The 27,113-nt window shown below is 42.8% G+C and overlaps 1 protein-coding gene and 1 pseudogene across 1 annotated transcript in view; both read right to left on the bottom strand.

Moving 5' to 3' along the window:
• GABBR1 (gamma-aminobutyric acid type B receptor subunit 1) overlaps positions 1-27,113 on the bottom strand; it is a 189,700-nt gene that overhangs the window by 132,911 nt on the left and 29,676 nt on the right. The window contains exon 2 of the mRNA XM_014054638.2: positions 4,641-4,718. Coding sequence (XP_013910113.2) covers positions 4,641-4,658 — 18 coding nt within the window. The 5' untranslated portion in view covers positions 4,659-4,718. The remainder of the gene's footprint in view (positions 1-4,640; positions 4,719-27,113) is intronic.
• LOC148047913 (uncharacterized) lies at positions 8,052-9,702 on the bottom strand (annotated as a pseudogene).

A 27,113-nucleotide genomic window follows, 5' to 3' on the forward strand; every position in this document is an offset into this window, starting at 1 on the left:
TGTGATTGTTTAAAAGGGAGGAATATGGAAATAATGGCTCTCCCCAAATCAAGTTTATTTATTTATTTGGGCGACACTAGTCTGGTCAAAATAACTGATGATGGGAATTGTCACAACAGTTTCTCACTCCTGGCTTAATTGGCTCTTTTTTTAATTGGCTCTAAAACAGATGTAAATTCTGGAATTGTATAATTGACACAGGAAAGTAGGCTCTAATCTAATGTATTTATTTGCAGTTCATTGCCTTTAAGTCTCATGATGATTAGGGGACTGGAGGCTAAAGCATATAAAGAACGGTTGCTGGAATTGGGAATGTCTTGTGGATTGAAAAGAACTCTAGGGGAGATGTGATAGCAGTCTTCCAATATCTCAGGGGTTGCCACAAAGAAGAGGGAGTCAAATTATTCTCCAAAGCACCTGAGTGTAGAACAAGAAGCAATGGATGGAAACTAATCAAAGAGAGAAGCAACTTAGAACTGAGGAGAAATTTCCTGACAGTTAGAACAATTAATCAGTGGAACAGCTTGCCTCCAGAATTTGTGAATGCTCCAACACTGGAAGTCTTTAAGAAGATGTTGGATAACCATTTGTCTGAAAAGGTATAGGGTTTCCTGCCTAGGCAGGGGGCTGGACTAGAAGAACTCCAAGATCCCTTCCAACTCTATTATTCTGTTTTCTGTTCTGTTTTCATCCTCCTCCTCTGACTGGACAATCAATGCAGTTAACAGCACAATATAACTACAAATGCAATTAGGACTTTATTAAGTTTAAAAGAATTTAATAAATTAAAATAATTTAAAAATAATACACAGGTACTAAATTTACTGCTCAAAAGGCCAGTTTAAGAACATGTGCCTTAATTCTTTTTCTAAGGGTGGTCACCAAATAAAATTCCCCAGGTAAAGCTTTCCAAGTTGGGAACAACACATAACAAGGTAGTTGACAATCAGGCTTCTGAAAGCAGCACCAACATCTTTAAAAGTGCTTGGCCTGCAAATATTAGTATTTGGACAGGCCCACAAGAGGGGAGGTAGTCTCTTATGGGATACAGTGGCTCAGTGGCTAAGACCCTGAGCTTTTTGATCAAAAAGATCGACAGCTTGGCAGTTCGAATCCCTAGTGCTGCGTAATAGAGTGAGCTCCCGTTACTTGTCCTACTTTCTGCCAACCTAGCCGTTCAAAAGCATGTAAAACTTCAAGTAGAAAAATAGGGACCACCATTGGTGGGAAGGTAACAGCATTCTATGTGCCTTTGGCATTTAGTCATGCCAGCCACATGACCACGGAGACGTCTTTGGACAGCGCTGGCTCTTCGGCTTTGAAACGGAAATGAGCACCGCCCCCTAGAGCCGGGAACTACTAGCGCATATGTGCGAGGAGAAACTTTATCTTTAGTATCTTAGGTGGTCAAGCTCTGAAGTCTTCAGGGCTTTGAAGTTTCACCTTTTCCTTTTATAAGGATCCAGAGCATCTGGGAGTTGTAGTTTGGTGAGAAAGTGGTCTAATTATGGCCAAGGACAGATATTAATGACCATCTTCAGATTGCATATCATCTGCTCTGAAGTAAAGATATGGTTAAATGTGTATTATCTCATGCTGGCCACAATTAGTTATGATAAATCTCTACCATGTTAGAGTATAATATGAAAAGAAAATACAGTAAGATCTGGCTAGAATGAATTCATATTTATGAAACAAATAGAGTCTATCTCACTTTATGCTCATGTGTGGTGAGGAAAGAAAAGAAACAGGAGTTAATAATTTAAATAATGAGGGTCAATTTTAAAGATGAACTGAGTAGGACAGAAACTTAACACAATTTGAAACTTAAAAGAAAATATTGAACTGTGCCATAAAGAAAGAAACCCACTCTTAGTGTAGCTTTAACATCACAGGCTGGGAATAGGTTTTGGGAACGGAGGTAACCAAAGGTATCAGGATGGGTTTTTTAAACGATAACTAATATTAAAATCTTATGCCTGAAAAACATTTGCCTGTTGCAAATTGGTGTGATAATTTTGTTATGGTTATGATAGGGGTACATAGAGCGGCGTAATGGCCTAGTGGTGAAGACACTCGCCTCCCACTCAAAAGGTTGGGTGTTCAAGCTTAGGTAGCAGCAGGCATTTCTCTCTCTTAGGGCGGAAAGAAGAAAAAAATGCCTGCTGCGAATTTTGCATGGCGTCAGGAAGGGCATCTGGCCAGTAAACGCTCAGCTCCATCCAGTTGCCCTGAATCTACTCCAAATTAAAGGATTACAGCAGGGGTGAAATCCAGCAGGTTCTGGAGAACCAGTAGTGAAAATTTTGAGTAGTTCGGAGAACCGGCAAATGCCACCTCTGGCTGGCCCCAGAGTGGGGCAGGAATGAATCTACTAATCTACTGCTCAGTCTATATATGGTTAAATCCTGGACGTCAATGGTAGGGCACATATCAGAATGTTATGTTATGCACTATCAGGATGTTATGGTGTTCTAGGAGTTTGTTTTCTCCTGTGTGATTCAGCGTGGCTCTGCAAGCCCTAGTATGAACTAGGCCATGGGGGACACACACCTGCACAAGGAACTATATTACAACATCTTTGCAGTATCCTTTCCCTGCCACGCCCACCAAGCCACACCACGCCCACCAAGCCACGCCCACAGAACCAGTACTAAAAAATTTGAATTTCACCACTGGATTATAGGGTCGCAAAAAGAGAGTTTATGGTAGGGGTATATAAATGTGAGAGCAACTTCGGTATAGTGGTTAAGGCATCAGAAACCAGGAAACTGTGAGTTCTAGGTCCATTTTGGCATGAAGCCAGCTGGGTGACCTTGGGCCAGTCACTTTCCCTCAGCCCTAGGAAGGGAAAGCAAAGGTAAGTCTTGCCTTGCCAAGAAAACTGCAGAAACATCTCTAAGCCGCCTCCAAGAATCGGACATGATTGAACGGAAGGAAAAAACAAAAACATAAATTCACAGAGGTAACTGCAAAGCATCAATCAATAACCCTAACCCATTTGGAGCGGGAGGTTGAGACAGCCAAAATAAACAGAAGGAGTCATTTGGAACAAGCAAACAAGAAATATGCCACGGACTCGGCACTTGATAAACCAATAACCTGTAAAGGGCTTGGAAAAGATACTCAGCTGCCACGGAACAACTACCATACCTACAAAGATCAGAATTGCGCAAGCCACAACAATCGATGGAAGCAAAAATTGGACTCTGAAGGAGCAGGATAGGCTTTTGAACTTTGATGTGTGTTGGAAAAGACCTCAGCAACATGAAACAATCCACATGGCCCTCCCTCCTTATGACATTCCAAAGAAAGTGAGAATACTGCAGGGTGCTTAGGCACCAGGAAAAAGGGTTGTAAAAAAGTACAGCTTATCTCCATGCTCCCCACTTCCCCCATTTGAATGGCAGTATCACGTTAGGGATCTGACAGGGAGAAACAACTTGGGATTGAGGAGAAACTTCCTAACAGTGAGAACAATCAACCAGTGGAACTGCTTGCCACCAGACGTCATGGGTGCTTCCTCGCTGGACCTCGGAGGTCCCCTCCAACTCTGTGATTCTATGATTCTGTAACAGTCTCTTCCTTGAACAACTAGATGACCTCCAAGGTATCTTCCAGCTCTGTTATTCTATGATTCTGTAAGGTTCAATCTGAAATCTTAAAAAAAACTTCGAATTTCTTGGTGGTAAGAACATAGACTTCCATTAATTAAAATGAAAGAGGAATGTATGTGGAGTTTTAACACGTATTAAATTTCTACAGTCAACTTGAAAGCATTTTCTTGATATGCTGTAGCAAACAATGTAACTGGGCACCTAGACTCTGCATCTATACAGGTGGTAGGTTCCTGTACTTTTTTCTTTTATTTGTATGTTTCCTCCGTTGATCTAGAAATAAAATCTTAAGGAAGTGCCTTTGCTTGTCTTTTAGAACCAGATCTTTAGAACCAGAGCCTCACTGTTCGATCTGAAGCCTTGAAAATGGGAGTTTTCAGAAGAGTTTCATGGGACCTTTCCAAATGTATAACTTTAAAGGACTGGTGAGCCTTCACACCCACTCAGGTTACCAGTCACTTTAGGCAGAAAGATAGGCAGAATATACATTTATTAAATAAACTAACCAATAACCCAGCATACCCCGGGTATTTATTTATAGGGGGGAAATGTCCGGACCAAATGTAATTTCTAATGTTCGATTTTCCCCCTTACCAGAGGGAGCCCCCTTGTGGAGTACTGTGAAACCATTGCCACAGCAACTTAATTACACTGTACAGTAGAAGCCATTTTAAGGAAGTACAATAGAAGCCATTTTAAGGCACAACAGGCTGTATCTTAAGAAAACACCCCCCCAAGGGATGTTGGGGTGTCTTACCCCCCCACAGTATTTGTTTCCAAAGAGTAAGTCATCTGTGTACCAAGTTTGGTTGAAATTGCTCGAGGTGTTCCAGAGTTATGCTGCAACATACACACACAGCCATAGATAGATAGATAGATAGATAGATAGATAGATAGATAGATAGATAGATAGATAGATAGATAGATAGATAGATAGATAGATCTAGATCTAGATCTAGATCTAGATCTAGATCTAGATCTAGATCTTAAATAAATAGTATGTTTTCCAGGCATACTTCTTACCTTTTTCCTTCGCACCATACTTCCCCAACTACACAGGTGGGACTTTCTGGATCCAGGTCTTGGTTTATATTTCCAGCCCTGATTGAGGAAAGAAAAGAGAGAGAGAGAGAGATTTGCAACTCTATTTTATAGCCAGTCTTCTTTCCAATTCACAAATCACAGCAGGGAAAACACATAAATGATTCTAGGTGTTGGTTCAGAACCGCAGTGATGCTAAAAGAAATAATATCCCTTTTGATGTTGCACTCTTGCATATAAGTGTGCAAAGTGTATTTGGTCACTCTCCTCCCTGGCCACCTGTGAGAATAATATTTTCACATGTCAGAATGAGACTGTGGGCCCGCTGAGCTTCACAGCTCACTTTCAGCTTGTAATCATCAAGAGTACGGTAATGAGATACAAAAATATCGAGGGCTGCTTTTTCATTGGGATTTCAACTCCTCAAATGTTTGGCTAGAGACAGGCTGAAATGCCTCAGAATTGCACTCCCTACTGATCTCAAGGCTGCCATTTTGGGAAATGCGGATAAAACAAAAAACAAAAACCAGCCTCAATCTCCAGGAGATCTAGATAACCTTCATGCTCCCCACATTTTCATACCCTCCCCAAAAAGGAAATATATCACTCATGCATTCAAAAAATGTATCACTCATGCCAACAGGTTTGCTTAACTTTGCATGTGCTAATTTATAAAGAAATATGTTTATGTAAACACAATGCATTTACAGGTAAAAATACACCGTATTTCACAACCGGGGGGGGGGGGGAGAGAAACTGTGACTAAGTGAGCTGCGTGACTGCTCGGTCTGTTGTCAAGGTTGGAGGTCCACCATCTGGCTGCGCAGGTGGGCATATTGTGGAGAGTTTCACAGAAGACTGAGGGAAAGACTAGCCTGTTTTCAAAATGGATGCCACAGTAGCTATGGCTGACCATGAACACCATGTTTACAAAAGCTGGCTGTTGTGGCTCACCAGCGGAGATTCGGACAGTGAGGAGGAAGTTGGGGAGGAACATGGTCCAGTCCTGCAGTCTGGGGAAGGCTCTGACGAGGGCTCTGTGTCAGAGGCAGAAAGGGGGCCAGAGCCGTATGCCAGTTATCAGCTGCCTTTAGAGTCAGACATCAGTGCGGCAGACAAACAGCTGGAGCCTGTTCCCAGTGTGCGCATGCACAGAGTTGTCAGACGAAGGGAACAGCTAAAGAACAAGGGTCGATTTGGGAGTAAGGCTACAGGTGGATGATAAATGGCCCCTCCTAGAGGAAATAAAAGAGGAGCAAAAGGGGAGTGGAGTTTGCAGGAAACAATTAGTTTGCTTAATTGGTTCGTGACTCTCTGAGACTCCTTGCCAAGTTTTGCAGGTATCGGCCTGGCAAAGGGGTGGGTTCCTGCCAGTTCTAACCTCTTCTATAGAAGAGGTTCCACAAATCTGCAGTACCATTTAGAACCTGTTCCAGCTCCCTCCCCCCTCGCGTCCACACATCATCAAGATGAAGAGCGAGAGGAGGAATTCTGGGAGTTCAAGTCCACAAGTCTTAAAGCTCTGGAGTTTTTTTCTAAAGGGTTAGGGGTGCAAAGGTCTTGTAACTTGACAGCTTTAAAACTTGCGTCCTTCAATGCCAGAGTTCCTGAGCCAACATGACTGGGGGAGGAATTCTGGGAGTTGAAGTCCACAAGTCTTAAAGCTGTCAAGTTTGAACACCCCTGGAGTTTTTTTTTCTAAAGGGTTAGGGGTGCAAAGGTCTTGTAACTTGACAGCTTTAAGACTTGCGTGCTTCAAATGCCAGAGTTTGTGAGCCAACATTTTGGTTGCTAAGCAAGAGCATTAAGTGAGTTTCACCACATTTTAAAAGTTGGCCACGCCCACCCAGTCACATGACTGCCAAGCTACTCCCACCCGTCACATGACTGCCAAGCCACTCCCACCCAGTCACATGGCCGGCAAGCCACTCCCACCCGGTCACATGGCCAGCAACCCACTCCCATAAAGCAGGCCACATCTTCAGAAGACGGTCTAAATTTTTTTGAAACCCACCACTGGCCTGGCAGCTCTCCAAGCCAGATAAGGTCTGTGACTGTAAATCCTCCCTTGAAAGACTTTCCTGGATGTGAATGAGCAGAATTCACAGTAAATTAACAAAAAGGGGTTTTGTCAGGACAAGGAGTTTGCTTCGTGCTCTCGGGAAGCCTGGGTCAGAATACTGGCGATATTGTTTTTGCCATCCTTCCTCCCCTAGGATATTTCTGCCTTCCCATCTCCCCCTCCCTACCCCAAATGTGGGCATTTCCACTTTAGCTACAGGCCATTATTACTTCGTAAGAATACCTATGGGATGGAATTGGAGGCTTATATTTCTCTTTCATATTTGCAGTTTTATTGGGTTCATCACACAGTCAGCCAGATATTCAGACAGGATTTTTGTCTTCTTATTGAGTCCTTCCCAAGGACTTGGGATAGACAAATGGCAATAGCAATAGCACTAAGGCTTATCTACTGCTTTACAGTGGTTTACAAGTGGTTTACCGAGTCAGCATATTAGCTCCAACAATTTGGGTCCTCATTTTACCGACCTCGCAAGTATAGAAGGCTGAGTCAACCTTGAACCTGGTGAGATTTGAACTGCCAAATTGCAGGCAGCTGGCAGTGGGCAGAAGTAGCCTGCAGTACTGCATTCTAACCACTGCACCATCAGAGGTACATGTTTCATGGTGTTGGAGGGATCATTGCAGGATGTAAGCTGTTCCAAATAAAGCTTGCATTTGCAATTGACTGGTAGTGATTTTGTCAATGCTGATAGGATCCAAGTGGTGCTCCAGATGTTTGAAATTGCACCCAAGGCACCTATCAGCACTGCTATCATCTTCATTTTCTTTTGCCACCATTGTTCTATTTGCGGGGCTTTGCATTTTGTTATTTTCTCCAGTTCTTTCTCTTCTCTTCTGCTGTTTCCAACCTACTGCAGTATCCATTTTTTTTGTCTTTCTGACCAACAGTGGTTAAATCTCAGGTGTTGTGTTTGAATTCTAAAGTCGCAGAGCACTTTTGCTTCTTCATTTTGTATTACTTTGCCAATTTTGTGGTCTCACCCTTTCTTTCAGGCAAATGGTATTTCTTGCAGATATTCCAATGCAACACTGTTGTTACTTTGTCGTGCTGTTGTTTTTCAATATATACACAAAAATGCAAAATCACAGCTTTATACATTCTTTAATTGGTGTTGGCCTTAATTGGCATTGAGTTCTTCCCAAGAATTTAGGATGTCATAACGTATCAGCATAATGTCGAGGTTCCAATTCAGCAACTCTGAGACTTTAAAGCTTTCTCAAATAATTGCTTTATCGAGTCATAGTATATCTGCAAATACAAGGAAAGTGGCCTTTTTATAATTTAAAGATGGAAAATTTTGTCAATGGTCAGATTTTTGAGTTTTTTGGTATGGCACCCAGGGTGCTGATAACTCTGTGACCATCATGGCTGGGTTTATGCCATTATCTTTCAATTTCAGTTTTCAGGTTTTGATACTCTGTGATGTTCTCCAATTCTGTCTTTTTTTCTGTTCTACTGTCCAGTGGTGGATTCTTACCTGTTCAGACTAGTTCAGCCGAACCAATAGTAGCTTGGTGGCCTGGGTCGCTGGAACCAGCAGCGACCCAGGCCTGCCACGCCCCTAAACCGGTTCTCCCAGCGGTGCCATAGGCGGCGCTATCTTGTTTTTGGCTTCCGCACATGCGCAGAGCAATTTTCGTTGTACTGGGCATACGTGCACAGCGCACATCAAGCGCACACAGGGCACATCCCTGAGAGAACCGGCAGTAGCGGAATCCACCCTGATATTGCCACATCAATTATCCACACTGTCTTCTTTTCAAGCACAGTTAAATCTGATGTGTTGTGAGCCAAGACTTTACTAGTTTGCATTCTGAACTCCCACATTATTTTAACCTGCTCATTTTTGACTATTTTTCCAACAATATGTTCCCACCAATTTTTCATTACTGGCACATGATAATTTTTACAGATGTTCCAGTGAATCATTTTGGCAACTGTGTTATGTCATTGTTTATATAATCAGCTTGTGTGCTCTTCTTGCACGAGCTGAACATATGAAATACTGTTTCTTCTGTCTGAATTTTGAATCACTTGACAATTTTTCAGTTTAGGCCTTAATTGCATTAGTTCAAACAGCTTGGTCTTGAGCAGCCAAAATCAACCCTTGATCTTATTTTTTAAATGTTCCAGTTGTAAGTCATTGCCAGGTTTTATCTTTATTGACATTCCCCTCAATCTTTTGTAGAAATTGACCATGTAATGCTTTTCCTTGCCAGCATTCTGTTCTTGCTTTTATTACATTATTTCAATGTTCATGTTTTGTTTCCTGCTTGTTCAATAAGTTCCATTTTTTTAACTTGCATCAATGCTTGTTCTTGGCTGTCTTTTATGTAATCAGCCAATGCGTGTTTTTCTTATTCCACAGCTAGCGTGACTTAAAGTAAACCCTTGCCTCAGTGGTGAAATTCATTTTTTTTTACTAACGGTTCTGTGGGCGTGGCTCAGTGGGCATGGCTTGGGGGTATGGTGTGGCTTTGTGGGTATGGCTTGGGGCATGGCAGGACTGCAAAATCTCCATTCCCACCCTACTCTGGCACCAGCTAGAGGTGGCATTTGCCAGTTCTCCAAACCACTCAAAATTTCTGCTATGTTTCTCCATAACCTGTCAGAACCTGCTGGATTTCAACCTTTCCTCCATTTCTATGGGGCAGGTATAATCTATCATATAATAATGGGGATATAATACATAGTGAACAGTCATTAGCTTTCTTGCTTTTCAGTTCAAAAAGCCCAGTGCAGCTTGTGTCCAGTTAATAATTCCAGCAATGTATCATATCACAGGTGTGGCCCAGGTATTGATGGATTTAATGGTGTTTCCACCAAATCAATATTGCCTTTTCTAATTTTGATAACCAGTTTTTCTGTAACTACCACTGTTGTACTGTAGGCACGCTGATTGGTCCGTTCAATAGATGTTATTTTAATCCTTGCAAGCGCCTTATTCACATCCGTCATTATAACTGCCAGCCCTGTTTTGGGTATTATTTTCAATGCTGGCAGTGTTTGTCTTTCTACTGGTAATTCTGCATATGCCATAATTTTCTCCTTTAGTGCTTCAGCATTTTTTGAGGAGGAGGGTGGTGTCGGTTAATAGGTTGTTTCAGTACTGGTTTGTACTGGCTCTGTTGCTATTACTTCTTATATTATATTTCTTATTCTATATTGGCAGTTGTTCTTGCCTTATTGTTTTGGGAGTTTTCCATTTTTTCCATTTTTTCTGAATCTCTTCCAGTTGTGCATCCCTGAATATTTTATTTCTGTTAATAAATCTCCTTTGGTCTGCTAATCGTTGTTCAGTGACATTTGAGCCTGGTTAAATTCTTTTCCAATATCCAAACATTCTTACTTTGTTGCTTCTGATTTATAATAGCAAGTCATAAAGAAGCGATTTTCAAACACAATCTACTTTTCTCTTGATTGTGGATGCTGTTCTTCCAGTAATCCTTCAGAGCTTGGCCCTGGTTACCCAACCATGGTTATTAAATCCCATTGCGCATATGTCAACAAATGCCCAGAAATTCTAACAATCTGATATTCTTGTTGATCTGGATTATGACTCCTGTGATATGTGATTCTTTTTCAGTTTTCTCCCTCTAGTAAATTGTTTTGTTTTGTTTTTATTTTATTTTATTCTTTGCATTTCTGGATATCTATCTCCCTCAAAATTGGTTGCTGAATGTTCTGACCTAAGCTTCCCAGAGCATGAAGCAAACTCCTTGTCCCGACAAAAAACCCTTTTATTAATTGACTGTGAATTTTGCTCATTCACATCCAACAAAGTCTTTTGAGGGAGGATTTACAGTCACAGACCTTATCTGGCTTGGAGAGCTGACAGGCCGATATCTGCAAAAGTTGGCAAGGAGTCTTGGAGAGTCACGAACCAATTAGCAATAGCAATAGCAGTTAGACTTATATACCGCTTCATAGGGCTTTCAGCCCTCTCTAAGCGGTTTACAGAGTCAGCATATCGCCCCCACAGTCTGGGTCCTCATTTCACCCACCTCAGAAGGATGGAAGGCTGAGTCAACCTTGAGCCGGTAAAATTAGAACCGCTGAACTGCAGATAACAGTCAGCTGAAGTGGCCTGCAGTACTGCACCCTAACCACTGCGCCACCTCGAACTAATTGTCTCCTGCAAACTCCACTCCCCTTTCGCTCCTCTTTTATTTCCTCTGGGAGGGGCCATTCATTGTCCACCTGTGGCCTTACTCCCAAGTCGACTCCTGTTCTTTAGCTGTTCCCTTCGTCTGGCAACTCTGTGCATGCGCACACTGGGAACAGGCTCCAGCTGTTCATCTGCCTCACTGATGTCTGACTCTGAAAGCAGCTGATAACTGTCATATGGCTCCGGCCCCCTCTCTGCCTCCAACACAGAGCCCTCATCAGAGCTTTCCCCAGACTCCAGGACTGGCCCATGTTCCTCCCGCACCTCCTCACTGTCTGAATCTCCTGCCAGCTCCACAACAATAAATACCTTTAGTCTGGCTCTTCCGCTAAGTCCTGTCTTAGCTTTCTGCCAGTATAGCTTTCAACCCACTCAGAGCATCACAAGTCCCTCCCTCATTCTTATGGTCCATCGCACAGTCAGCCAGATGTTCAGTCTGGACTTGGCATTTCTATCTAGCTACTGAGTCTTTTCCAAGGACTTGGGATAGGCAGATGTGGATGTATGATGTTTTTAGAGGTATCATTGCAGGATGTAAGCCATTCTGAATAAAGCTGCCTTTCACAATTGAATGATGGCAATTTTGTCAATGCTGATGGTGTTCAAGTGGTGTTTCAATTGTATTGGGATGCACCTAAGGTGCACATTACTATTGGTATTATCTTTGCTCTCTTTTGGCACAGTTGTCATGTTACTATTTGGAGGTCTTTGTATTTTGTTATCTTCTCCAGTTCGCTTCTATTCTGCTGTCTCCAGGTACTGCCACATCCACTATCCGGACTTTTTGGTGAGGAGTCCTTGGTGCTCTCTGAGCTTGCTTGTTTTCTTGCAGACATTTCATTACCCTAACTAGGTAACATCATCAGTGCTAGTAAGGGTGCTGAGTTAATATTCTGGTGTCTTGCCTGTCTTTGTGGATGGGGTAACGTGCCTGGTAGGTACCAAGAAGAGGGTTTTAGGACATTATTCTGGCGATCCCAACTGCAGTTACTCTCTGTCAATGAGCAAGTTCAAGGTCTTCCTTCTGCTTTCTTAGAGTCTTTCTTGGGATTTGATATGTGGACTTCAACTCCCAGAATCCACAGGACTTAAAGTCTCCAAGGTTGAGAAACACTGTTTTAAACAGAAGACATGGTGGCTCAGTAGATAAGATGCTGAGCTTGTCGATCAGAAAGGTCGGTAGTTCAGCAATTTGAATCCCTAGCGCCACATAAAGGAGCGAGCTCCCATTACTTGTCCCAGCTTCTGCCAACCTAGCAGTTCAAAAGTATGTAAAAATGCTAGTAGAAAAATAGGGACCAACTTTGGTAGGAAGGTAACAGTGTTCTGTGTGCCTTGGGCGTTTAGTCATGCCGACCACATGACCATGGAGATGTCTTCGGACAGTGCTGGCTCTTCAGCTTGAAACAGAGATAAGCACCACCCCCTAGAGTCGGGAACGACTACCACATATGTGCAAGGAGAACCTTTACCTTTAAACAGAAGACTGTCCTCCGAAGAGACAACTACTCAATTTATTTGTTTGGAATATTTATAGGATCACCCAGTTTAAATGAGCTGACCCTGGTGGCATATCAAAAAATGATCAAGTAAAAATGGAAAAAAAAGTTAGAATGTGCCATTAAAACCAATTCAAACAATTTAATGGTGATCAGAATCAAAATAAACTACATCATCCAGTTGGGAATTCTCCTTATTCTGACTCAGGCACCTGGGAAACTAGCCAGGTCTTAAGTGCCTTTTTAAACTTTCTAAACACCTGCAGTGTCTTTATCCCTGTTTATCTGGGATAATCCCTACCTTTCGGAACCAGTTCCTGTCATTAATCAGAGAGAGATCAGGGGTGTTGTTAAATATATATTTGCATGCATATAGTTGACAGCTATATGGGTATCCTTGATTTATGACTGTAATTGAACCTTAAATTGACAAATTGTGCTGGTTTTAACTAGGTCACTGTATGCACAGAATTTTATGGCCTTTTTTGTGGTGGTCATTAAACAAATTCAGCAGTAGTAAAGCAAACTCCATTGTCATAAGTGAACACCACAGCTATTAAGCAAATCCATTGTCTGCAATGGGCATTTTTTGGGGGCCAGAAACCGAAAGTAAACGATGCCAAAAATGCCATCAACCATGGTCATGTGACCATGGGAAAATATTCCAACATTTACTGCAGCATTCTTAGTAAGCCAAGGACAGCCATAATGTCCAGATCTCTTGCAGAGGTGGGCTGCTTGGGGTTCACAGGGGTTCAGGAGAACCTCTAGCTAAGATTCTGTGCAGTTCGGAGAACCCCCAAATCCCACTCCTGGCTGGCCGCGCCCACCCTGCCCCTCCACTTCCAGGAGTCCCCACACGACCCATTTTGGATCAGGTAAGTGCAGGGTGCATGTGGAGACTCGGGGAGGATGAAAAACAGGCCTACCAGAAGTTTGGGAAGGATGGAAATGAAGATGCTTCCTGTCTCCAGAGCCTGTTTTCCCACTCCCAGAGGCTCAAGGAAAGCCTCCGGAGCCCGGGGAGGGCAAAAATGCCCCCTCCCCACTGTGATGCAGGAGGCCGACTAGGCCATGCCCACCATGGCCACACCTATCCAGCAATTGGGAAAAGAACCCCTTGCTAAAAAATTTGAACCCCACCCCTTCCTCTCTACAATGTGATATGACTCCTTCACATCCAGATTTTAACAAAAATTGAAACCTACCAACCTCAAGTAATCTCTCCTTCTCCCCAAACCCCTGCAAACTGCTGTGGTTTCATCCAAAGTGTGGGAAGCCCTACCACATAAGTGGGGCTCAGGAAGGGAGTTGACATTTTGCTGAGCTGCCTGTTTGCATAGTAGGCATTTTAAGCTGTGCAAGTGTTTGTGATACTTCCGCAAGATTGGAAGGGTAATGTGGGGATATTGAATTTCAGAGAAGGGATGTTGAATCTCAACAGTAGAATACCAAACACATTTTGGAACAGTAAAATCCTTGTTGCCAATATTTTGCCTCAGTGCTTCTCCTTCTGTATTTGCCCTTCATATGAATCATTTTTGTGGAAGAATTGGAATGGAATCGGAAATTTCACATTGTTCCGTCATTAGTTTGCTTCCCCTTCCCTGTATTAAATGCCATGAATTTGAATGTGCAAATCTCTGCATGGATAACTGTGGGACCAGGGGTGGGTTCCTGCCAGTTCTAACCTCTTCCATAGAAGAGGTTCCACAAATCTATAGTGCCGTTTAGAACCGGTTCCAGCTCCCTCCCCCCGCCTGTCCGCACATCATCAAGATGAAGAGCGAGAGGAGGAATTCTGGGAGTTGAAGTCCACAAGTCTTAAAGCTGTCAAGTTTGAACACCCCTGGCATTTTTTTCTAAAGGGTTAGGGGTGCAAGGGTCTTGTAACTTGACAGCTTTAAGATTTGCGTGCTTCAAATGCCAGAGTTTCTGAGCCAACATTTTGGTTGCTAAGCAAGAGTGTGGTTAAGTGAGTTTCACCACATTTTGCAAGTTGGCCACACCCCCAGTCACATGGCTGGCAAGCCACTCCCACCCAGTCACATGGCCGGCAAGCCACTCCCACAAAACAGGCCACACCTACAGAAGAGGTTCTAAAAAATTTTGAAACCCACCAATGTGTGGGACTAAAATTAAGAAGAATTCTCCATGAAGGAAGAAACCAAAACATTTGTGGGAACTAAAATTCCTTTCATAAAATTGTTATTGTTATGATTTCCCACCATTTTTTGTTGTTCCCTACTGCACTATTTCTCAAGCCTTGCAACTTTAAAATGTGTGGACTTCTACTCCCATGATTCCCCAGCCAGCTGGAAGAGCCAGATTGTTGGGGGCAATAGGCTGACTATGTAAACCGCGTAGAGAGGGGCTGTAAGAGCACCATGAAGCGGTATATAAGTCTAAGTGCTAGTGCTAGAGCTAGTGCTATTCTGGGAATAGAAGTCCATACACTTTAAAGTTGCTAAGTTTGAGAAACATGATTCTGTTGATTAGGAGGCTGATTCATTCATAGTTTAGCATTTCAAGCATGGCAATTATAGGGAAAATTGCAAATCAGTGGGAATTGGTTTCTGTCTCAAAGGTGCTTTTTTCCAAAACTGGACTGTTTTTTTTCCTTAAGGAAGAAAAAAGAAGATGTTTCGCTTATCATCCAAGAAGCTTCCTCAGTTGTGGGTCTGATGAAGCTTCTTAGATGAGAAGTGAAATGTCTTCTTCCTCAAGGAAAAAACAATCCAGTTGCTTTTTAGGGGGGAAACCACCTTTGAGACAACTATGACCTGGATGACTGAGAATCTCTAAAGACAATTGGTTTGTTTCTTGCTGGGGAGTAAAACAGTGGCTGTGTGTGCCCTGAACTGGGAACTTGTTTTCTTTAAAACAATATGAGTTCTGTCTTTTCAATGCAATCCCTACTACCCCTGGTTTCCACCTTGGTATGATTTTAGCAAACCTCATTTGGGTAAAAATGGGCAACTGAATGGAGCTAGCTGAGTGTTTTAATGGCCTGATGCCCTTCCTGTTGCCAATGCAGAGTTTTGTTCAGCAGATATATTCTCAGTGTGCCCAGATTCCACCCTGCAAAGGATTATGGAGTCATTAAATGATGATGATGATAATAATCATGATGATGATTTGGTTAATCTTTGGTGAGATTCACAGCCTTTGAGGCTGGTTGTTAGCTCAACAGCTCGAGTCCTAACCAAGGACCTAGGAGCTGCTAAGGTAACATCGAAAGATATAAGCTGTTCCAAATAGGGTGGTTTTTTGTAGAATCAGAATGTTCAAGTTCAATAAACTTAGAATTTCCAAAAAGCAAGGTAGCCCTTTAGGTATTGCTCCAAGTACAATCACAACAACACATGATTTCTTTTTCCACAGTTGCTCAACTTCAATTTGCAAGTACTTTGTGATTCTTTCTTGCTGCTTATCTTCAATTGGTGCATGACCAGGTATTGTAATGTCAATGAACCAAACTTTTTTCTTTTCAACTATTGTTATGTCAGGTATGTTGTGGGCCAAGTGCCTGTCAGTCTGAATTCTGAGATCCCACAAGATCTTGACTTTCTCATTCTCTAGAACCTTCTCAACCTGATGTTCCCAGTGGTTTTTGCTGTACTCAAATCCAAACTTCTGGCATAGTTTCCAGTGAATGATTTTAGCAACTTGGTCATTGCATTGTAGGTATTCAGTTTGTAAAATTTTGCTGTACCCACTAATCAAATGATTGACTGTCTATTGTTGTTGTTGTTGTTGTTGTAAAAATAGGGTGATGCACATTTTTCATTATTGTTTCTATGAAATAAGCAGGTTTCAGAATTTTCTTTTAGCGTATATTCTCCTTAGAAGAATAGACCATTTGGGAAATCTGGTGTGCATGTGTTACTACACATATTTCAACAGCAGCTGAATAGCCATCTATCAAAGAACACTACAATCATCCCGGCAACAGGATGGCCCTCAAAATCCCTCCAAGGTCACCCCTGGAATCCTAGACAGAAGTTGAGCTATGAGCACGATCGATTCCCAAGAATCAAGATTCACACACTTACTTGGAAGACAATCTATTGAAATCAAGGGAATGTATTTTTAAGCAAGTGTGCATAGGTTTCAGTTTGGATTCTTGTCATGCAGGCTATGGTTACTTAATATTAGTGTTCTAAGTGAACCTTGCTCAGGGACGGTGGGGAAAAAGTCTCTTAAGAGCAGAAGTAATTTAGAAGTATAGATCACCTCCCCAGTTCTGTTCTTCCAATAACTTAATGCACTTTAGAAATGCCATAGCTCAGTGGTCAAGCATTCTGTCTGCATACACAAAGTGTTTGGTTTTCAGCTCTGATCTCTGCCCTGGTTAGAGAATTTGTAAATGAAACAGAGGAAATATTCTTTCCTCTTTAGCTTTAAGAAGCTGGAACACAGACAACATACTTCATATTCTGGTTCCTTCTAGATACGGCGGACAAGTAAAGCTAGCATTTCTTGCCAATATGACACCAAACCAGGAGTGGGTTCCTGCCAGTTCTAACCTCTTCTATAGAAGAGGTTCCACAAATCTACAGTGCCGTTTAGAACCGGTCCAGCTCCCGCCCCCTGCCTGTCTGCACATCATCAAGATGAAGAACGAGAGGAGGAATTCTGGGAGTTGAAGTCCACAAGACTTAAAGCTGTCAAGTTTGAACACCCCTGGCGTTTTTTTCTAAAGGGTTAGGGGTGCAAGGGTCTTGTAACTTGACAGCTTTAAGATTTGCGTGCTTCAAATGCCAGAGTTCCTGAGCCAACATTTTGGTTGCTAAGCAAGAGCGTTGTTAAGTCAGTCTCACCACATATTACAAGTTGGCCATGCCCACCCGGTCACGTGGCTGGCAAGCCACTCCCACCAGGTCACATGGCCAGCAAGCCACTCCCACAAAGCAGGCCACACCTACAGAAGAGGTTCTAAAAAATTTTGAAACCCACCACTGTGTGGGACTAAAATTAAGAAGAATACTCCATGAAGGAAGAAACCACCAGGAGACCATCAGGAGCAAGAAGGCTATACCCAAACTTCTCTAGAGTACTTGGGTACCCTAATCAGTACTCAATTTGTACAACTTTCTAAGCAATAGTCTGTCTTTTCCATAGTTGGTTGCAGAAGCCACAATAACTAGGTTCATATGTTACATAAGTTTTTTTTAAAAATAACAAACTAAAATACCAAGATACACAACACACTAACAAAACTACATTGCATGAATCTGATCATTTTAATTATTTTTAAGCGAGTTCATCTTGTATCCCTCCATATTCAGCTAATCCTTGACTTATGACTAGTTGTTTAGTGAAGAGCTTCACATAGGTATTTACAACCTGGTTCCAAGGGTCTGAAGGCTGCACCCCACCCCCCACAACGTGGTCATGTGACACCAATTCAGACGTTCGGCAATCAGCCTTCATTCATGGAATTTTGCAGTGTCCTGCAGTCTTGAGACCACATTTTACATTCCTTTTGCCAGAAAAATCAGCATTTACTTCTTTACTCATAGCAAACAATGGGCTTGCTTTACAACGATCACACCAGCTTTATGACTGCAACATTTGCTTAATGACCATCGCAAAAAAAGGTCCTAAAATAAGTCATGAAAAGGTCGGTCATGTAGGTGATCTGCTTTATGACCATCATAACTTACCACTGGAATGGACAGGGTCCATTGCGGTCATAAGTCAAGGACTACCTATACTTTTTTGTGTCATTCAAAAGCAGAACAAATTTACTTGGGCTTATGCTTTGGTGGACTGAAGCCTCCTTCGTTAGATCCATGCTCTAATCTTGAACTCACATCACACACATAAGTCTCTCTGTTTCGGTGTTTCACTAAATGACTGTCTGTTTTACATGCATTGGATTATCTCCTTGCAGGGGAAAAAAAACATTGGTGATTGTGCATCGATTTTTCAGGAAATGGCTGGAAAGTTTTCATGAAATCCATTGGAGACATAGCTGATCACGTGCTGAAATTTGAAGTTGCTGCTATGGGCTGGTGGTGGATTTTTTATTATATGATGGTTTTGTAAATTTTGTAGACACCGAGAATCACCTCTGCTTGAATTGTGTGGCTGCATTAATTTTACTAAATAAATAAGTAATCCCCTGATTCACCCCAATGTTTGCCAAATTATTACCTTCTCTATAACCCTGAAAAATAACCCAAAGGGCTAATGCAAAAAAGGACTATTAAAAAAAGATAAAGAACTGGATTATGGAGTTCCTACCCATTTTTGCCCATCCCCGTGGCCTGCCCCAGTGGTGGGTTCCAGATCCCTTTGCAACCCGTACGGTTGCAACAGGGCCCAGCGTCCTCCACATGAATGTGTGCAGCACACACATGCGTCCTACCTTCCAGCGACGCCTCCACAAGCCTCCGCGATGCTCCAGCTGCTCGGCGGAACATCGTGCAGGCACTGTACATGCCACGTGCAGAAGCGCCAAAGAGTTTAAAGACAGGTAAGGATGACGGGTGAGCGGGTGGGGCCTCCGGAGCACCGTACTAGAACAGTACCTGGTGCTCCGGGCAGGCACTGGTACGCCAGTACCAAGGCGTACTGCCTGCAACCCACCACTGGCCTGCCCTACAGCAGGGATGTCAAACTCAAGGCCCATGGGCTGAATCCAGTTAGATCTTGCCCATGGGGCCATCCTGGAAACAGCAAAGGACTGGCTCAGGGTGCCTCTGTCAGAGAAAACACGTGCAGCCCTCCCAAGGTCCATTTTTGCTGGCAGAGAGTTGCAGGAAGCCGTCGCAGCTGAAAATGGAGCTCGGGGGCCTGTTTTCGCTGGCAGAGCACTCGAGCCACTACAGGTGCCCCCGACACGAATGACATCAAGCTGGCTACACCCATCCTGGCCACACATCCCCAGCCCCCCAGCCCTGAGGTCAAACACCGCCCTGATGCAGCCCTCAATGAAATCAAGTTTGACACCCCTGCCACACAGCAACAGGTTTTCCAGCTACTCTGTATAGAAGATTATTTCAACTTTTAACAATAAGATGATAGAGTACAGCAGTCCTATGACTGTTTATGCAGCTCTTCTATAATAAGCACTTGTTGTGCCTAATGGCTGGAACAATATAAGATGGAACTGAATTGAATAATAATTACTGCACAATCTCCATTAGGAGAGGAAGCTTTCGTACTGCTTGGCCATAATGCTGTCTAGTCCTTCCTGCTGCAGGAGCGATGGGTGAGAGCTAATGTATGGCAGAGGGACAAACCTACCACTCTGTGCAATGATCCATGGCATTATAAATACATCTTTACAACCATGAAATGAAGTAGTAGGAAGCATGTGATTTGCAGCTAGGAATAAAGCTGGATAACTTTTGTCTTGGCGCTTAATGATTTCCTGCCTGCCCTTGAAATGGGCAGGGGAATTACTTCAGGTGAGAAATGAATACTAACCTTACATACTTCCAGTCACTGTTGCCTGCTGCCAAACTAATTCTGCATTCCTGGTATGAGAGAGCAGGTTTCTCAACCTTGGCAACTTTAAGATATGTGGACTTCAACTCTCAGCATTCCCTAGCCAGCCTGTTGAAGTCTACACGTCTTAAAGTTACCAAGGCTGAGAAATACGGTGGGGAAACACACACACACACACACACACACACACACAATATTATAGAACAGAATAGAACAGAACAGAATAGAATAACAGAGTTGGAGGGGACTTTAGAGGCCTTCTAGTCCAACCCCCTGCTAAGGCAGGAAACCCTACACCACTTCAGACAAATGGTTATCCAATATCTTCTTAAAAACTTCCAGTGTTGGAGCATTCACAACTTCTGGAGGGAAGCTGTTCCACTCATTAATTGTTCTGACTGTCAGGAAATTTCTCCTCAGTTCTAGGTTGCTTCTGTCCTTGATTAGTTTCCACCCATTGCTTCTTTGTCCTGTCCTCAGGTGCTTTGGAGAATAGTTTGACTCCCTCTTCTTTGTAGCAGCCCCTGAGATATTGGAAGACTGCTATCATGTCTCCCCTAGTCCTCCTTTTCATATTCATCTACATAAAACAGTCAAGTAGTCTCATTAAAAAAACACCTGTTTGCTCAGCCCCATTTAAGCAAGGCAAGACCCAATATTCTGATCATGTTTTGTTTTGAAGTTGAAGTTCATTTAAATCACAGTGAAATCATGATTAGAGGAATAAGTGAAGACAACCTGCTTAATTTTTTAAAAAAGAAGGGAGGCTATCTAAAATCTTTATTACAGTTATAGGGCAGCATAAGTGTATTTCCTGAACAACCAGCACTTAATGTTACAATTGTGTTAAAATATACAAAGATATCAATGAAGCTGCAGTGATCAACAGCCTATTTCCAGCCAGATCTCTTGTTGGAAACATTTAACATGGTTCTCTGGTTGATTCTCCCCAATTATGAGGTTTCTGGACCCAACATTCAATCTTTCTACATCTTCTCTCTTCAGCAGAAAACTAATACCTGACATATTTTAGGTTTCAGACTATTTAGTGGTTTTAGAATGCAAACTAAAACAGTACAGTATTTGAAGTGCTTAGTGTTAAGTTCGAAGGAGCAGATGAGGCGTGAGGCGGCTGAGGTATGCGAACAGCGATTTATTGTTAAACAGCAACAGATAACTATGTACAGCGAATTCAGCACCTCACCCTGCTTGACAGCTATTTATACGAGAGCTGTCAAGCAGGGCGACCAATAGGAATGCTTCGGGCAGCCCGCGCTCAGCCAGCCACGTCTTAGCCAATCAGGCGCAGCTGGGCTGTTGCCGGCTGTCAATCGTAAGCCGAGAACTTGTGGCTGGTCGTAAGTCGAGGACTTTAGGACCGGTCGCAAGTCGAGGACTTAGCACTTAGAAGGCCCGAGTTCAAATCTTCCCCGAACTGTGAAGCTGGTGACCCCGGGGATTTAATTTGTCATCACAATCACCCCATAGGATTTTTGAGTGAATTAAATAGGTATGTCCTATTTGCATGTTGCGTCCCTGATCCATAAAATAAAAAGTGAGTTCTAAGGTAATAACCACTTCAAGTATCGCAGTAACAAAAACTGTCAAGAATTACCATCATAAAGATAAATAAATGTAAGGGAATTTTCAGGTGCCTGAAAATCTTAAAAGGTCACGGAAGGATTTACTATTTGCTTTTATTCCCCCTTGATGGTTGGCTGTGATGATCAAGAGGTATCTCTGCTGGATTATCTGTCTCTGAGATGACTCACGAAAAAATGAAGATTTTTTAAAATAATGTTGCTTAAGCTTTTTTTTTTTTTTTTTTAAGGAATGCATGCAAGAGGGGGGGGGGGGAAACCAGCCATTTCTGGTGTCATTCTGGTATTTATACTACAAAGTTTCCATTCTCTGCTCATCTCAATTGTGGTTTGTTTGGACAGTTCTTCAGATGAAGGGGAATTACTTTCAGGGAAACTACAAATATCGAAGCAATTTTATAACAAGTTAGCTGATGTGCCCACCTAGTCTTGTAGGATCTCATCTGATTCATCAGGGGTGGAGGCAGAACTCATTCATGTGACCCTCTGTTTCAAATAAGGGTAATATGTGGCTTCTACTGGTACTGGCTTCTACTGGTACCAGCCCTCTAGGTGCTCATGTGAGGCACCTCATCTGTTGGAAGAAACGTTCCATCTGGTTCAGTTCCAACCGGGAGAAAGGCATTGGAGACAAAATGGAGGCTGGAGGCTGATTGGAAAGAGGGTCCATTTACTGATGAAGCAGAACCACCAAGCACATGTGATTCTGGGTAGCTGATCACATCGAGTTGAGAGTGAGGTTTTTTTTATACCTTCTCTGGGCTTTGCACTTGAACTTCCTGTTCCTGTGCAAGGACATGTGTCCTATTGATTGTTGTCAGATTCCCACGGGGCCATGTAGGGGTTATGTAGGGGTCATAGCTGGCTCTATAGATTGTCTGAGCTCCCAGATTTGATTGAAGTTTGGACTGCTGATGCAATGAAGGGGCGTTGGGCAAATTCTTTTACTACCGGTTCTGTGGGCTTGGCTTGGCTTGGTGGGTGTGGCATGGCTTGGTGGGCATGGCAGGGGAAGGTTACTGCAAAAAACTCATTCTGTCCCGATCATCTGGGACTTGGGAGGCAGAGAATAGATGGGGGCGGGGCCAGTCAGAGCTGGTATTTACCAGTTCTCCAAACTACTCAAAATTTCGGTTACTGGTTCTCCAGAACTGGTCAGAACCTGCTGAATACCACTTCTGGTTCAGACCTTGCTGCAGGGAATTTTTGCCTATGTATAGAGCTACCTAGATACTTGGCTTCTTTCAATAAGCTCTTTATCTCTTAAGTGCTGACATCTGCTGAGGGATATTAAGAAAAGTGGGGGCTGTTTTAAAAACATGTTTCTCCATTTCTCATTCAGGGAAATATAATATTCTCCCTTTTTTAAAATATTTATCAAAATATTTCATTCTTCTAGGAGAGGGGTGGGTGCTAACATTCTACCCATCTCCTCAAAACCTTCATTCTCTTCCATCAGAATTCTTAGTATGATTGCCCCTTCCCTTGCACAACTTCCCACTTGCTCATAAAGAAAGGAAAAATCCATTGTTTCCAGTCTCAGTCAAATTGAAGATGCATAGCCAGAAGGCAGAAGAAGCAAAAGCTCTGGACATAATCCAATTGTCAGAGTGGATTTCCTGCACGAAAACCAAAAGTACCGGTAATCATCTTCCAACCAAAGTTTCATTTTTTGTCCCCTTCCAAACTTATAGCGAGCTCTCCAACTATCATGGAACATGTCATCCACAAGGCAGCAGTAGATTACCCTTGTTAAAAAACATTACAGGAATCAACATAACAACAGGATCCTTTTCCAGCTGCTGTACAATGTTACACGTGTTCATTTAAATGATAATTTCTTCAATCTGATGAAATATAATGAAGTTCCTTCTTGGTGGTGGGTTGTTGTTGTTTGTTTTTGTTTTTGTTTTTGGTCATTTTCGCACTAAATAAACAAGGAGGTCATCTCTCCTGCTTCCAAAGTTATTGCTTTCCTTTATTATAATGATTTTAAAAATTATATTTAGGGATTGGAAGAGGAAATGAGAGATAAATATTTCTGTTTTGGTGTTTTGATGTCACTTTTAATAAGAGGTTCTCCTCAACACACCAGAATTGCCCAAGTATCTATTCAGGACCTTCCACAAAGTAGCTTGTTAGTTGGAACTCTTAGCTTTGCGTGATATATCTGAAATCATTAAGAAAGTATGGCAGATTCTTGCTAATTTTCTAATTAGATGCTGGACACCAGAAATGTAGTCCATTAAGACTGGGTTTTATTGAAAGCAGATTTTCATAAAATGAGACACTGTGCTCCCAGCTGAGTCTTTTAAATGGCATCCAGAAAATAATATCTTGTTTAGGTTGGTAAACAAAAAATGAGATTAAGAGCACTTGTATATTTCATAGGGTAATGAAATATCTGAAGCAAACATCCAAGCTCAGAGACCACCAAAGACTCCTTATTTCAATGTTTCAAATCCCAAACTCTTCCAATACAGTTTGAAGCTGATCTGCGTTATCTTCACTCTGCCAGTCTCAAAAGACTGATAACATCCATGCTCTGCTTTCTTGATCAACAGCAGGGGTGGGCAATTCATTTTCCCAAGGGGCCATTTCAGAAATTGGGTCTATGTTGGAGGGCCGAACCAAGAGGCTGAGCTTAATTTTGCTCTGTATTAATTTTATCAGTTTACGAAAAGCAGTAAATTATATGGTTACGATTACCATCTACTGGTAAGAATACATGTTATATCTGATTTACAATTGATTTCTAATGTTTGATTGACCTTATGCAAGCCAGACAGGGACAGCCAAAGAGCCAGGTGTGACCTTGGGGCCATAAAATGCCCAGTTCTGATCAATGGGATAATGCAAAAAGAAAAAAAAAAGCTTTTCAGTGGGTCTCTAAGCTACTATGGGTCTTAGAATAGCAAACCTTCCTTCACTCTCCTCTTTGTGCAAAATTGAAATAAAATAAATTGCTAGTTTATCCAACTATTCCCTCTTCTATGATGGAAAGTTATTAGAAAAGAAAAGGAGAGGAGAGGAAAGGAGAGAGGGGAGGGGAGAGGAGAGGAGAGGAGAGGAGAAGAGAACCCCCCCCCCAGCATCCCTTCATTTCAATTAAAAGCCCTGGAAGTAGAACCTAACATACTGCTGATGGGGACAAGGGTCATGAGAAGAGGGCCTCAGAATGGACTGGCTGCAAGCTTAGCAGAACTAAAGCATTGCAAAGAAAACACCAGTTTTGCTCCAGTTTTCGTAAATTGCAATACAGTCAGGGGGGGAAAAAACATCCACATCTTTTAGTCCTCCAAACTAGCCAGTCACACCAATCTCACAGGACTGAATTTGGTTTCAATCCTTGTTAATTTTCTTTGGAGATCTGTGTGCATGGTTGGGGTCCTCCCTTGATCTTGCTCTATTAATATTCTCCTTTGTGCCGCTGGCTATTGTTTTGTTTTGTTTTGTTTTCCAAAGGGATTGTTTTTCTTTAAAATGGTACCTTCACACAATACACAATGGTTATAAAACTGTCTCCTGAGTAAAACAAAAGTCTCAGCAGCCCCAGGATAAAAAACAGGAGTCCTCTACTTCAGTGTTTCTCAACCTTGGCAACTTGAAGATGTCTGGCGAATGCTGGCTGGGGAATTCTGGGAGTTGAAGTCCAGACATCTTCAAGTTGCCAAGGTTGAGAAACACTGCTCTACTTCAACCCTTAGTGTAATGACTGCAATAGCCACTAGTTAGGACAAACAGGCAGAGCCCATTAGCAGTCAGAAGACATGATGAAAACTCCTTAATTTCAGAACACATGGATGGACTTAACCCATGGGAAATCATGAGCATCGTAGTCCAAAAATGCTAGAGAAATCCAGTGGCCTGGCACTCCGTCAAAACGGCCATCAACAGACACATAGATATAAACAATATATGGCTCTTCCTCTTTCTTCTATGCAAAAGCGACTGTGCAGACTATGCAAAAGAGATAACTAACAAGCCAAAAAGGCTACAAAAAGACCAAAACACCTCCCCCACCAGCAATCAACACCCAAATGAGCAGAAAGTAACACCGAGATTAAGATCAGACCAACATCAGACCAAACAATAAGAAGTAAACAATTCCACAATCTAGGTATTGTTGCCAAGTAAGTAGCCTAACCAAAGAAGCTCCTAGATCCATGATGGTGAACCAGTGGTGGGTTCCGGATCCTGTTGCAACCGGTACAGTGCAACGGGGCTGGGCGTCCACCACATGAATGCGTGCACTGCTCACGGACACCCGTGCAGCACACACATGCATACTTACCGCCCGCGACGCTCCAGCTGCTCGGCGGAGCATCGCGCAGGTGCTGTACACTCTGTGCACGTGCGCAGAAGCCCCAAAAACTTCAAATACCAGTAAGGAGCATGGGCGGGCGGGTGGGCCCTCCAGAGCACCGTACTGGAATGATACCTGGTACTCCTGGCAGGCACAGGTACGCCCTTACCAGGGCGTACTGGTTGGAATCCACCACTGGGATGAACCTATGGCACGCGTGCCAGAGGTGACACACAGAGCCCACTCTGTGGGCATACGTGCAGTCCCCAACTGCTCTTCTGGTTTCTAACACACACATCTGTTTCCGGGCCTTTTTCCGGGCTGTTTTCAGGCCATTTTCCAGTCCATTTTTAGACCCGTTTTTGAGCCATTTGCGGACTGTTTTGAGGCCCATTTTTAGACTGTTTTTTGGGCCATTTTTTGGCCCATAAACAACCTGAAAATGGCCAAAAAAGTAGCATGTGTACTGAACAGCTGGCCTTCGGGTTTCTGGCACACAGGGGCATGGACACACATTCCGGTTTGGCCCCTCGGTGCTGAAAAAGTTCACCATCACTGTCCTAGACCATTCCCACCAACACTGACAGGCAAGACACTAGACTAGAGTATAAATTGAGAGCAAACCACACTTCTGATGTTACCTAAATTGGATAATGAATCATCTGCAAGAAAACAACCAAGCTGGGAGAGCACCAGGGACCCCTCATTTCAACCCTGAACTGCAAAGATTCTCCTTTATTGCTATCCTTGAGAGACAAGAGGAGGAAGAGCCACACCCAGGACAATGACAGAGAAGAGACATCTTAACCCACAGAAGAAATGGGACATAGGCAGCATCTCAGAGGCGAGTTTTCCAACTTCTTTGGAACAGGAAGGAAAGGGGAGAGAAAAACGCTTGTCAAACTTGCATGATTCTGTAATGCAATAAAAGTAGAGCTGGCACTCATGGTATTGGTTTCATGTCTGGGCTACATCAAAGGGCTAAGGGGAAGGCAAAAAGGAAAGGAGGAGGAGGAAAGGAGGGGAGGAAGAAAAGGGAAAGAGAAGGCAGGAAAATGGGGGAAATTAGGGGAATTAGATGTCGTGAAGGTTCTATTACTTGGGGGATGCATGGGGAATTGGCACATCCCTAGGAAACTGGAGGACAAATACTGAGTCAGAAGCTTTAAATAAAAAGGTCAGAAACCTAGAAAATTATAGCTCTGTTAGCTCAGCTTCTGTACTTCTGTAATATATTTAGTGGAACTGAAAATAGAATTAGGGTGCAATCCATATCCAACTGGAGTCAATGGCAAGACTCCTATTGATTTTGATGAAGCTGGGCTGCAACCTTA

The sequence above is a fragment of the Thamnophis sirtalis genome, unplaced genomic scaffold (assembly GCF_051295495.1).
Source record: "Thamnophis sirtalis isolate CommonGarterSnake01/CBP01778 unplaced genomic scaffold, rThaSir2_p1.2 scaffold_3, whole genome shotgun sequence".
In the NCBI taxonomy this organism is placed as follows: domain Eukaryota; kingdom Metazoa; phylum Chordata; class Lepidosauria; order Squamata; family Natricidae; genus Thamnophis; species Thamnophis sirtalis.